This window comes from Carcharodon carcharias, chromosome 5 (assembly GCF_017639515.1).
Source record: "Carcharodon carcharias isolate sCarCar2 chromosome 5, sCarCar2.pri, whole genome shotgun sequence".
Taxonomy (NCBI): Eukaryota; Metazoa; Chordata; class Chondrichthyes; order Lamniformes; family Lamnidae; genus Carcharodon; species Carcharodon carcharias.
In genome coordinates, this window is record NC_054471.1 from 29,157,183 (window position 1) to 29,171,621 (window position 14,439).

At 45.4% G+C, this 14,439-nt stretch overlaps 1 protein-coding gene across 1 annotated transcript in view; it reads left to right on the forward strand.

Moving 5' to 3' along the window:
* The window catches only part of xdh (xanthine dehydrogenase), a 94,822-nt gene that overhangs the window by 52,651 nt on the left and 27,732 nt on the right, over nt 1-14,439 (forward strand). Inside the window, exons 24-26 of the mRNA XM_041187331.1 lie at nt 8,988-9,179; nt 10,130-10,275; nt 10,858-10,939. Of these exons, the coding sequence (XP_041043265.1) occupies nt 8,988-9,179; nt 10,130-10,275; nt 10,858-10,939 (420 nt within the window). The remainder of the gene's footprint in view (nt 1-8,987; nt 9,180-10,129; nt 10,276-10,857; nt 10,940-14,439) is intronic.

The window sequence follows — 14,439 nt, forward strand, 5'->3', positions numbered from 1 at the left end:
AAACATTCCAAGGCACTTCACAGGGGTGTCCTCAATCATAATTTGATGCTGAGCCACACAAGGAGATATGAGGACAGGTGACCAAAAGTTTGGTCCACAGGAAGATTTAAGGAGCATCTTAAAGGAGGGTGAAAGGGAGAGAGGCCAGGAGTGTGTTGGAATAGTTAAGTCATTAAATAATTAACAATGACATGGACTTCAGAGGTCTCAACATCAAGCAGCTGAGAAATGGACGACCTCAAACAGCTGAGAAATGGACAGAAGATAAACCAGAAAATGGAAATTAAGGCAAGTGGTTTTGCTGATGGAGTGAGTATGTGATCAGAAATTCGTTCAGGGTCAAATAAGATGCAAAAGTTGATAATGAATAGAAATCCCTCAGAGATGATCCTGCTCCGTCAGTCAAGTGTAGGGGAAGCCTTATGTACACAGCTCTGAGGAATCTGCAGGGAAAGTGTTTACGGCAGGAGCTAGACAAGTCAGCAAGTCTGGCACCAAGCCGGAGGAAAACCCAGGGCTTTTCATTACTCTGATCCTTCAATCACTCCAGCAGGAGGCACAGACTTCAGGGTGCCCATGCCAGTTGGCCAGGAGACCTGGAAGAGGATGGCAGTGGCACTGAGTGCCAAACCACTTGGCCAAAGACCATGAGAATCAGCGACAGAAGAGCCCTGGTGAAGAGCACAGATTGCAGCACCGGAGGGAATGAGAGTTGGGAGGAAGTGGTAGGGAGGATAGCGATGGAAAACATCATGGCTTCCAGTAAAATGGCTCTCAAGACTGTCATTAAATCAGCCATCCTGCTGATCATGGGACCATGGACCCATGGTTCAGTGAAATGGCAGGTAATCTGATATTGTTGTCTCTCAGGACACATCAGAATCTGCCACGCCTCTGGCCTTCCACCTCCCAGATTACCTAAGCGTGTAAGTGTGGGAAAGGTGGAGAAACCCTCTCAGTTTCCACCAATTGGAAAGCAATCCCTGGCAATCCTTAATGAAAATATAGGTGAAAGATTGATGGAAGACCAGAAGATTGGACAGAATATAATGAATAGCAAAGGATGACCAAACGATTAATAAGTAGGGAAAAATTAGAGTATGAGAGAAAGCTAGCCAGAAATATAAAAACGGATCGTAAGAGCTTCTATAAATATTTAAAAGAGAAATGAGTTAACAAAGTGAGTGTTGGTCCTAAAGAAAGTGAATCTGAAGAATTGGTAATGGAAAATAAGGAAGTGGCAGATGAATTGAATTTTGCATCAGTTTTCACTATAGAGGATACAAGTAACACCCCAGAAGCAGTTATAAATCAGGAAATGGAAGAGAGGGAGGAACTCAGGAAAAATATTATCACCAGACCATCAAACCATAAAACGTAAGAGCAGAAGTAGGCCATTTGGCCCATTGAGTCTGCTCCGCTATTCAATGAGATCATGGATGATCTGATAATCCTTAACTCCACTTTCCTGCCTTTTCCCCATAACCCTTGATTCCCTTACTGATTAAAAATCTGTCTATCTCAGCCTTGAATATACTTAATGATCCAGCCTCTACAGCCCTCTGCGGTAAAGAATTCCACAGCTTCACTACCCTCTGAGAGAAGAAATTCCTCCTCATCTCTGTTTTAAACGGGCGACCCCTTACTCTGAGATTATGCCCTCTGGTCCTAGACTCTCCCACAAGAGGAAACAATCTTTCAGCATCTACCCTGTCAAGCCCCCAAGAATCTTATAAGTTTCAATAAGGTCGCATCTCATTCTTCTAAACTCCAATGAGTACAAGTCTCATAAGAAAATCCGTCCATACTTAGAATCAACCTAGTGAACCTTCTCTGGACTGCCTCCAATGCCAGTATATCTTTCCTTAGATAAGGGGACCAAAACTGTTCATAGTGTTCTAGGTGTGGTCCAACTAGTGCCTTGTATAGTTTTAGCAAGACTTCCCCATTTTTATACTCCATTCCCTTTGAAATAAAGGCCAACATTTCATTTGTCACCCCTGTTACCAGCTGAACTTGTATGTTAGCTTTTTGTGATTCATGCATGAGGACCCCTAAATCCTTCTGGTCTGCAGCTTTCTGCAGTCTTTCTCCATTTAAATAATATTCAGCTCCTCTATTCTTCCTTCCAAAGTGCATAATCTCACATTTTCCCACATTATAATCCAACTGCCAAGTTTTTGTCCACTCACTTAACTTGCCTATATCCCTCTGTAGACTCTTTGTGTCATCCTCACCACTTGCCTTCCTAGCTATTTTTGTCAGCAAACTTGGCGATAGTACATTCACTTCCCTCATCTAAGTCATTAATATATATTGTAAATAATTGTGGCCCCAGCACTGATCCCTGTGGTACTCCACTAGTTACAGGATGTCATCCTGAAAATGCCCCCTTATCCCAACTCTCTGTCTTCTATTAGTTAGCTAATTCTCGATCTATGCTAATATACTACTCCCAACACCATGGGCTCTTATCTTATTATGTAGCCTTACGTGCAATTCCTTATCAAACGCCTTTTGGAAATCCAAATATATTACATCAACTAAAGGTTAGCCTTTATCTATCCTGCTTGTTACCTCCTCAAAGAATTCTAATAATTTTGTCAGGCATGATTTCCCCTTCATGAAGCCATGCTGACACTGCTCGATTATATTATGTATTTCTAAATGTTCTGCTATTATATCCTTTATAATAGACTCTAACATTTTCCCAATGACAGATGTTAAGCTAACTGGCTTATAGTTACCTGTTTTTGTCTCCCATTTTGAAAAAGGGTATTACAAGGGTGTTTTCCAATCCCCTGGGGCTTTTCCAGAATCTAATGATTCTTCGAAGATTACTACCAGTGCATCCAATATCTCTGTAACTATTTTGTTTAATATCCTAGGATGCAACCCATCAGGTCCAGGAGATTTATCGGCCTTTAGCTCCATTAGTTTCCCTAGTACCTTTTCTCTGTGATGCACAGTATTTATTCAATTCCTCTGCCATTTCCTGGTTCCCCATTAGTACTTCTCCTGCCTCATTATCTAAGACATATTACCTTTGTTCACTTTGGCCTCTCTCTTCCTTTTTATGTATTTAAAGAAGCTATTACTGTCCATTTTTATATTGCTTGCTAGTTTACCCTCACAGTTTATTTTCTCCCTCAGTTTTTTTTTGGTGATTTTTTCTTGGATTTAAAAACTTTCCCAATCCTCTGGCTTACCACTAATCTTTGCTATGTTGCATGTTTTTTCTTTCAATTTGATACTATCCTTCACTTCCTCAGTTAACCGTGGTCGGATTACCCCTTCCTAGAATCCTTCTTCCTCACAGAATCACAGAATCACACAGTGCAGAAGAGGCCCTTTGGCCCATCGAGCCTGCTTCAACACGTGAGAAATACCTGAATTACCTACCTAATCCCATTTACCAGCACTTGGCCCATAGCCTTGAATGTTATGACGTGCCAAGTGCTCATCCAGCAACTTTTTAAAGGATGTGAGGCAACCCGCCTCCACCACCCTACCAGGCAGCGCATTCCAAACTGTCACCACCCTCTGGGTAAAAAGGTTTCTCCTCACATCCCCCCTAAACCTCCTGCCTCTCACCATGAACCTATGTCCCCTCTGACCCTTCAACTAAGGGGAACAGCTGCTCCCTATCCACCCTGTCCATGCCCCTCATAATCCTGTACACCTCGATCAGGTCGCCCCTCAGTCTTCTCTGCTCCAACGAAAACAACCCAAGTCTCCCAACCTCTCTCCATAACTTAAATGTTTCATCCCAGGCAACATCCTGATGAATCTCCTCTGCACCCCCTCCAGTGCAATCACATCCTTCCTATAATGTGGCAACCAGAATTGCACACAGTACTCCAGCAGTGGCCTCACCAAGGTTCTATACAACTCCAACATGACCACCCTACTTTTGTAATCTATGCCTCGATTGATAAAGGCAAGTGTCTCATATGCCTTTTTCACCACCCCACTAACATGCCCCTCCACCTTCAGAGACCTATGGACACACAAGCCAAGGTCCCTTTGTTCGTCAGAACTTCCTAGGGGACATATCTTTGTTCTAAGTCATAAACTATTATCTTAAACGTCTGACATTGTTCACCATCAGCTTTTCTGCTAAACTCCCTTCCCAGAACTCACCAACTAACTCTGTCCTCATTCCTTTGTAATTGCCCTTATTTAAGTTTAGCACAATTTTTTTTACCGAATCTAGGGAGCTTTGGAAAATTAAAACCAATACATCAACTATCTCACTAGCCACTCCTTTTAAGACTGTAGGATGAAGTCCATCAGGACCCAGGCACTCAGCAAGCCTAGCAGCATCTGTGGAGATAGAGGCCTTCAGGTGGACTTGCCATCTGAACGTGAATTCAGATGTTCTTACACTGCTTTTTGAATGTGTTTTTGATTGAATTTCTGCATCACCTGTGGCTCAGTTGGCAGCATTCTGGCATCTGAATTGCAAAGTTGTGGGTTCAAGTCCCAGTCCAGGGGCAGGATTTTGCCCTCGACGGGGGTGTTTGACGGTGGTGGGCGGGGACAACTGGGCAGCTGACTGCTGCCCGTGATCGGTTCAGCTCTGCGATTTTGTGCAGGTGGGCCACGAGCGTGGATCACAAGTGGCAGCGCTCGATGCTACCTGTGCGGGCGGGAGAAGGAGGGAGAGCTGCCTCAGGGAGATTGAAGCACTTTTTTAAAAAATTAATAAAAACTGTAAAAATTTAATAAAACATGTCCCCTCTCATGGGACCCTGTCACATGAGATGGAACATGTTTTTAATTGCAAAATAAAGTTTTTATTTAATGTTTATTTGCTTTAGGAAACCTCATCCCGCTCGTGGATGAGGTTCCCTAAAAAATTTGGCCTTTTTGCCTGCCCACCAACCGCAAGATTGGACGGGCAGCGTAAATTTGAATTTAATTAGCTTGTTACTGGCCTTAATAGATCTTTTAATTATCGACTCCAGCGCACACCCACTGAAAGAAATATTGTGTGAGTGTGCGATCACGTTGAGACGCACACCCGATGTCTTCACGCATCATTTTATGCTCAGGCATGTTGGGTGCGTGCCCACACGCTGAGCACCAAGGACTTGACCACAAAAACCAAGGCTGATGCTCTGTTGCAGTACTCAAGGAGTCCTGCACCGTCAGAGATTCAGTGAAAACTGAAGCCTTGTCTTCTTTTCAGGTGAATGTAATTGACTGTATAGTGCTTTGAGACATCTGGTGGTTGTGAAAGATGCTATAGGAATGCATTTTTCATCTTTTTATTAGGTAAGGTCACTAAACGCTGAAACCAAACACAGCTAATTAATTCTGGAATATTTCTTCATTTCAACATTGTGATGGATTTAGAAATTCTTAACCCTCTGAATACCTGCTCCAGGGAGGTCTAAACAAGTGGGCACACCATTTTTAAAAATGATTCCACCCCTCATACTGTGAAGGCTGAGGTTTACTCTCTGGTCAGTGCTGAGCCATCTGATCTCCATCAGCTGACAATTGTAGCACAACCATCAGCTTAAGATTCCTTATCCTAGTTTATGCTATTGAATACCAGCCATTTTTAGTGTTCACTTGTTCTGTATTTAATTATGTGAGTCTGTTTAACATTGATGTTCATTGTGCTTGACTAGCTAAGCCTGGGTGTAAAGCTGTAGGAGTTACTGGAAGCTAGAGCTGGAAGCATGGAGCAGACATTTTAAAACACTGAGAATAAATTCCTGTTACAAACATATAAGCTGGTGTGTTATATTTGCATAGCTCTGAGATATAAAATATGCAACACCATTGATCTCTGTGATTCCTCCAATCTTCAGAGTTGAACTGCCCTCCCACTGGTGAGCTAGTGAACAGGACAGGAATTCTTCTTGACTACGTGACTATGCTGAAAACATGCCTACATTTATATAGCACCTTTAACCTAGTAAAAGGTCCCATGGTGCTTCGCAACAGCATTTTCAACCAAAATTTCACACTGAACCAAGGAGTGTCAGGGTGGACGACCAAAGGGTTGATCAAAGTAGTAGCTCGTAAACAGTGCCTTAAAGACGGAAGTAGAGAGGCTTAGGGAAGGAATTACAGAGTTTAGGGCCTAGTTACCAAAGGTATGGCCACCAATGGTAGAGCAATTAACATTGGGGGATGTGCAAGAGGCCAGAATTAGAGGAGCACAGATATCTCACAGGGTTGTGAGGCTGCTGGTAGTTATAGAGTGGGGGAGGAGCGAGACCATGGAGGGTTTAAAAAAAAAATCAGGATTTTAAAATTGATGTGTTGCCGGACTGAGAACTAACATAGTTCAGTGAGCAATGGAGTAATGGGCAAATTGAACTTAATGGAGCTAGGCCGAATTGCATCTTAAGATAACCTTTTCAAGGGCAATTAAGGAAGGGCAATAAATGCTGACCTAGCCAGAGATGCCCACAGTCCCTGAAAGAATAAGCAAAAGGAAAAAGGCAGCTGAGTTTTGGATGTGCTGAAGTTTATGGAGGGTAGAATGTGGGAGACCATCCAGGGGTGCATTGGAATAATCAAGGCTAGAGATAACAAAAGCACGGATGAGGATTTCAGCAGCAGAATTGTACACTAACACAATCTGTAACCTCATGGCCTGGCATATCCCCCACTCTACCATTACCATCAAGCTGGAGGATCAACTGTGGTTCAATGAAGAGGCTGCCAGGAGCAGCACTAGGCATAACTAAAAATGAGGTATCAACCTGATGAAGCTATAACACAGGACTACTAGTGTGCCAAACAACAGAACCAGTATGCAATAGACACAGCTAAGTAATGCCACAACCAATGGATCAGATCTAAGCCCTGCAGTCCTGCCACATCGAGTTTGTGAATGGTGGTGGATAATTAAACAACTCACTAGAGGAGGAGGCTCCACAAATATTCCCACCCTCAATGATGGGGGAGACCAGCACATCAGCGCAAATGGCAAGGCTGAAGCATTTGCAACAATCTTCAGCCAGAAGTGCCAAGTGGATCATCCATCTCAGCCTTCTCCATAGGTCCCCAGCATCACAGATGCCAGTCTTCAGCCAATTCGATTCACTCCACATGATATCAAGAAACAGCTAAGGGCACTGGATACTGCAAAGGCTGTGGGCACTGACAATATTTCGGCAATTATATTGAAGACTTGTGCTCCAGAACTAGCTGCGCCCCTAGCCAAGTTGTTCCAGTACAGCTACAACACTGGCATCTACCTGGCTATGTAGAAAATTGCTCAGGTATGTCCTGTACACAGAAAGCAGGACAAATCCAACCTGGCCAATTACTGCCCCATCAGTCTACTCTTGGTTATCAGTAAAGTGATGGAAAGGGGCATCAACACTCTGTTTGGGTTCTGCCAGGGCCACTCAGCACCTGACCTCATTACAGCCTTGGTTCAAACATGGACAAAAGAACTGAACTCCAGAGTTGAGGTGAGAGTGACTGCCCTTGACAGCAAGGCAGTATTTGACCAAATATGGCATCAAGGAGTCCTAGCAGACTGAAGTCAATGGGAATCAAGGGGAAAAACTCTCTGCTGGTTGGAGTTATACCTATCACAAAGGAAGATGGTTGTGGTTTTTGGATTTCATTTATCTCAGTCCTGGGACATCACTGACCCGTCTTCAGCTGCTTCACCAGTGCACAATGTTCAGCACTTTTCGTGAGTCCTCAGAAACTGAAACAATTCACGTCCATATGCAGAAAGATCTTGACAAGTGGTAAGCAACATTGGCGCCACACAAGTGCCAGGCAATAAACATCTCCAACAAAAGAGAATCTAACCATCGCCCTTTGACATACAATGGCATTACCATCACTGAATCCCCCACTATCAACATCCTGGGGGTTATAATTGACCAAAAACCGAACTGGACCAGCCATACAAATACTGTGGCTACTAGAGCAGGTCAGAGGCTAGAAATTTTACATAGAGTGACTCACCTCCTGACTCCCCAAAGCCTGTCCATCTACAGGGTTTAAGTCAGGAGTGTGATGGAATTCTCTCCACTTGCTAGGATAGTGCAGCACCAGCAACACTCAAGAAGCTTGACATCATCCAGGCCGAAGCAGCCCATCTGAATCGCACCCCATCTCTCACCTTCAACACCCACTCTCTCCACCAGCGATGTACAGTAGCAGCAGTGTGTACCACCTACCAGATGCACTGCAGTAACTCACCAAGACAGCACCTTCCAAACCCATGACTGCTACCATCTAGAAGGACAAGGGCAGCAGAAACATGGGAACACCACCACCTGGAGGTTCCCCTCCAAGCCATGTACTGTCCTGACTTGGAAATATATCACTGTTCCTTCATCACCACTGGCTCAAAATCCAGGAACTCCCTACCCAACAGCACTGTGGGTGTTCCTACAACACATGGATTGCAGTGGTTCAAGAAGGCTGCTCACCACACCTTCTCAAGGGCAATTTGGGATGGACAATTAATGTTGGTCTTGCCAGCGATGCCCACATCCCATGATCGAATGCATTAAAAAAATAGGCTGATGGGAATTGTAGTCGGATGATGTTCCAGAGGTGAGAATGGATGGTCTTGGTGAATACTAAAAAGATCCACAGGAAAGCAAAGTAGCAGCAATTGCTTCCACTTACAAAATGGCCCCCTCAGTTAGGTATTCTGCTCAGTTAACCTGTAGTCTAGTGTAGCCTAGTGGTGGACCTTAAAGGGAATGTGGAGGTGGAAGAGGAGGGGGAGGAGGTGGCTGGTGATAAGGGTTGAGGGAAGGATCATTATGCATTTATCTGTGATGAATCTGTGGTGTTTGCTTGCAAATGTGCACTCCTAAAACTGACACTAAAATTCAGAACAGAATCCAGCATGCGCCTCCAGCACATTCTTGCATAGTTACAAAATAATATGAGGCAAAGTTTTTTTTTCAATGACTTCCTTACTTAGGAAACCACGAAGTAAGTTCTTTACACACTGAGCTTCTGTGCATCTCTGAAACCAGGTCATGACTCGGGCCTTGTTCCACATGGACAACGCGTACAAGATCCCGAACATTCGTGCGATCAGCTACATCTGCAAGACCAACCTGCCTTCCAACACGGCGTTCCGTGGATTTGGGGCACCTCAGGCAATGATGCTGGCAGAGTGCTGGATGAACGATGTCGTTGCAAAGTGTGGGCTACCTTCAGAGCAGGTATGGCCCAGGCATGGGCTGCTGGGGAGGGGCACAAGCTGTGGACTATGAGGGCACCAATAATGACACCAGAAACACAGAGTAAATCATAGCCTGCTCCTCCGACAGATTATAGGTCTTGCCTTTACCTCAGATACAGGAACTTAACTCCTGCTGCTCCCTGGTTTACAATCCTTGGAGCTGACTCCCGCTCATAAAAGGCAAAAATTATTTCAATGATGGCAGACAGGAGTCAACGTTGGTGGCCGGTGGTGGTGGGTGAGGTTGATGTTGCTGGGAGGGGGATGTTTGAATAACCCATAGAAACCTGTGCCGGCAGGATTTGCTAATGCTCTGGAGACATGAGTTCAAATCCTGCCTTGGCAACTAGAGGGATTTAAATTCAATTAATTAATATACCTGGATTAAGATAGATTTGTTGGGGTGTTGGGGGCAAGGGGGTGGGAATAGTTGAAGGGAGAATGGGGTAGCATGGTCATAAAGTCCAGGATCACAGAGGTCACACCGCTTCAGAGAGTCTGGCCTCTGTGACTCCCATCGCACACCGACGTGGTTAGCTCTTAAATGCCCTCTGAATTGTCCTGGTGAGTCTCTCGGCCCTTTCCTGACAAATGACAATAAAAAGCCTGTGAGACACAGCCTGAAGTGTTCATCTCCACCTTCCTCAGCTGAGGTCCAGCAATCACCATCAGACTTTCCACAATGTCCACATCCCAAGAATGAATCAAAGAGAAGTGCCTAAGAGTTTTCGAGTCAACTTTTGGCTTTCCCTGACAGATATCAGGAATGTGGCACCGAAGGGCTGAATGGCCTCTTACAGGCTGACTGATGCTCCATTCCTGTTGGTTTGTTCGATCATTGGGGTGCACAGGCCACTCATACCTGCACTCTTGTGCATGCCTGGAGCGGCCACTTACCCACAATAACCCTGTTCCTTTTCCTGTCCCAAGGTGCAGAAGCTGAACCTGTACCAGGAGGGAGACATCACCTACACCAATCAAAAGTTGGAAGAGGTCAACATCAGAAAATGTTGGGATGAATGTTTGGAAAGTTCGTCCTATCACAGCAGGAGAAAAGCTGTGGATGAATTTAACAGGTTGGTTTTGTAAACGTTCCTGTGTCTTTACTGTGTGTTCCTTTTAACTTATCAAATTGCTGTTCTCTCCTTTGTCAGTGTCCTTGGTTCTTTGTGGTTCAGTTAGCAGCATTCTCAGCTCTTGAGTTTGAAGTTTGTGTGTTCAAGTCCCTTCCCTGGAGACTTGAGTACAAAATCTAGGGCAATACTCCAGTGCAGTATTGAGGGAGTGCTGCACTGTCTTTTGGCTGAGGTCCCATCTACCATCTCATGCAAGAGTTAACATTATTTTGAAGAAGAGCAGGGGAATTCTCCCTGGTTTCCTGGCCAATATTTATTCTCCCACTAACACTTAAAACAGACAACCTGGTCACTTATCTCCTTGCTGTTTCTGGGAGCTTGCTGTGGTCAAATTGGCTGCCACTCTCCCTACATTGCAACAGTGACTACGCTTCAAAATCCTTCATTTGCTGTGAAGCACACACTGTGGCTTCCTGAGGTCATAAAGATGCTATAAAAATGCAAGGTTGGTCTTTAATGTCAGAGAGGGGATTTAAAGCCTCATTGTATTGTGTGAGGGTTAACTATTTCTTCTATTTCTAGGCAACATCGCTGGAAGAAGAGAGGGCTAGCAATTATTCCAACCAAATTCGGGATAAGCTTTAACGCCGCATTCTTGAATCAGGTAAAATGTGTGGAGGAGGATGAAAGAGGGTGTTGCAGGGAGATGGTAACACAGTAGTAATGAAGCTAGTCTAGAAATCCAAAGGCCTGGGCTAATGCTCTGGAGACATGAGTTCAAATCCTGCCTTGGCAACTAGAGGGATTTAAATTCAATTAATTAATATACCTGGATTAAAATGGTGGCCTCATTATTAATGATCACGAAACTATCAGCTTGTCGTTGGGTCAAAATCCTGGAACTCCCTTCCTAACAGCACAGTGGGTGTACCTACACCACATGGACTGCAGCGGTTCAAGAAGGCAGCTCACCACCACCTTCTCAAGGGCAATTCGGGATGGGCAATAAATGCTGTCCCAGCCAGTGAAGCCCACATCCCGTGAATGAGTAAAACAAACCCCATCTGGCTCTTAAGAAAGGAAATCTGCCCTCCTTATCTGGCCTGGCCTACATGTGATTCCAGAATCTCAAATGGCCTTTCAAGATATTCAGCTACAGGCAGCTCCAAATCTTCTGCTCAAGGGTAATTAAGGATGGCCCATAAATGCTGGCCTGGCCAGTGGTGTTCATATCCCAATAATAATATTTTTTTAAAAGGTGGGTGTAGCTGCTTTGGTGGAAGTGAAATCTCACTTGAAAAAAGGTGATTAAAAAAAACAGGTATCACTGGTCCATTGAATCTAAAACAGGAAAGTCAGGGTTAACATAGGAACAGGAGAAGGCTTCTATCGGGAAATCTTATTGAGAAATATCGGGAAGGTCAACGCAGCATGAAGATTGTATTCATTGATCTAAAGTAGGCTTACGACCAGGGAGAGGAAGTCTGTAGATGTTCTAGAAGTTGTGGAGTCCCTGAGAAGTATGTACAAGGAGTGTCTGACAAGAATGAGAAGCAACGCGGGGGAGAATGTGACTCTGAGAATCAGTGAGAGCACGGGGGCTTCAAGAGGTAGCGCAGAGAGCGGGATTTCACTTCGGGAATCCATGAGAGCAGCAGAGTGACCAACCATCATGGGTTTATGGGATCATCCATACTTGGGATGGTTGTCCCGGGCTGTCTGCTTCCAGGACACTGTTTGACTCATACTTGAGAGGCATTAGCTTCCCGCATGCTCAGCACACACCCACACTGCACCATGCTCCACCGCCAGCATAACACCCCTATCCCATTCTTACAACACCAGCAGCACCCCCTCCCACCAAACTCTTTCAGTTTTGCACCCCCCCCCCCCGCCAATACTGCAGCCCCCACCCCCCTCCCTCCCTCCCCGAACAGAGAACAGCCAAGCTTCAAAACTGTCACATAGAGCAAGAGTTCATTTTGGGAACCAGTTTCCAATCAGAAGCCCCCTTCCACAAGAAAAATCGAGGTGTAAAATCACAAGGAAGCAGGTACGTGATTAGCTAGTGAGTATTTCCCATTTTTAATTTCAGTCAGGGTAATTAGGGCATTTATTGAAATGAAATGAAAAGCACACACAGATCTAGAGATATTAGTTAGAAATTTAACCAGTAAAAAAAATTAATTAATTAAAATGCTGTAAAAATGGCAGGACAGGTGATATGTTGCAGCTGCAGAACGTGGGTCCTCATGAGCAGCAATATGATCCAAGGCAAACACATCTGCAGTCAGTGTCTGTGACTCGAGGAACTGAAGCTCAGAGTGGGTGAACTGGAGTCTGAGCTTCGGTCATTGCAATATATCAGGGAGGGAGAAGGTTACCTGAACACTTTGTCCTCTTAGGATAGGCTTATTTGATTTGGTGCATGCTCATGGGCAGGAGGGTGTGACTGCGAATGAGGCAGGTATGGGGATCGAGAAGGTAGAAGTGTAGGAGCCTCAGCTCTTGCAATTGTCCAACATGCTCAAAGTTCTTGGAGCTTGTATGGACGGCTGGATGAGCAAACTGACCATGGCACCATTGTACAGGAAGTCATTCAAGTGGGGTGAGTAAATAAGAATGTGTTGGTAGAAGGGGACAGTATAGTCAGGGAGACAGGCACTGGCCTGAATTTTATGGTGTTGGAGCAGGTGTGCAGTGGTCCTGATCTCCTGTAAAATCAAGAGAGAATGCGCTGGGGGAATGTCCCAACCCCATCGTGCCATCACGTGATACTAAGATCGGCGGGTGGGCGTGGATCTTGGAAGCATGCCCATTGACAAGTAAAGGACAATTAGGTCAATTAAAAAGGCAATTCAGCAGGATTTTACGTGGCCCATGAAATTTCACGCTTGGCGCATGGGCCACTCGGACAGGCGGCCATTTTTAATTAAAACTGGATCCGGAGGGTGGGGGAGATAAAAGACAAACAGGATCTTGGCAAGTTGAATAGGTAGGAGTTTGGCTCAGAGTTGGTTGGAGGTGGTTTTCAGGCAGTTCATGCCATTTTCTGGTGGACTTTTTGGTTTGCCAGCATTTTCAGAGGCTTACTTCTGAGAGTCCTCTTTAGTGCACTATCCCATGCAATCTGTATTTCAGCAAATAGGGATTGGCTTCTCTGATGAAGGGACCTCCTCAGAAGAGGAGGAGAGGGCTAGAAGGCAGAGGAGACCAGGTTCACACTGGCAGTGCCCAGAGTGCAACCTGTGGAAAGAGGGGGTGCAGGGCCAGCAGGAAGTGTAAGGCAGAAGTGACCACAGAAGACGTCATTATCCTGCGGCCAGAGTTCACAGGCAGCACTCTTGCTACCTGGACATGTCTGAGGTCCAGTACCAAAGGAGGCTCCGCCTCTCTAGGGACACTGTGACCTCTACATGTGAAATGATTGACCCAGAGATCACCTCAAGCTATGTAGGTGGCCACCCTATGCCAGTGGCTCTTAAAGTTACAGCGGCCCTGAATTTGTTAGCCTCAGGTTACTTTCAGGGCTCAGCGGGAGATCCATGTGGTGTCTCCCACTCTGCCACTCACCGACGCTCTGTTCAAACGGGACAGTAACCCCATTCACTTCTGGACCGACAAAGACATCCAAACTGAGCACGCCAGAGTCTTTGCTGCAATTGTTGAGTTTCCCCTCGTCCAGGGAGCTAGAGGTTGACCTCGTGGCCATAATGGCGTCAGCAGGTGAGCTGGCTGCCTTTGTCAACAGATAGGGGTCCCACTCCCTGAACATCCAGGTTGTCTGTGACCACAAGGCTCAGATTTTGCAAGTCTTCACTAAGTACCCTGGCAGCTGCCATGATGCATACATCCTGTGGCACTCCCAGGTCTCTCCAGCTCACCTGAATGGTTGGCTCCTGGGGAACAAAGACTATCTCCTAAAAAGGTGGATCATGACACCATTCAGACACCCTAGGACAGAAGCAGAAGAGAGGCACAATTGAAGCCGTGCTTCTGTAAGGGCAGTAATGGAGAGGACCATTGGCCTGCTCAAGATGAGGTTCCACTGCTTGGACCAATCAGGGGGAGCACTGCAATATCCTCCTGAGCATGTCTCTTATTTTCATTGTCTGCTGCGCTCTGCACAATCTGGCTCCGTCAAGGGGAGGACCAATTGGAAGA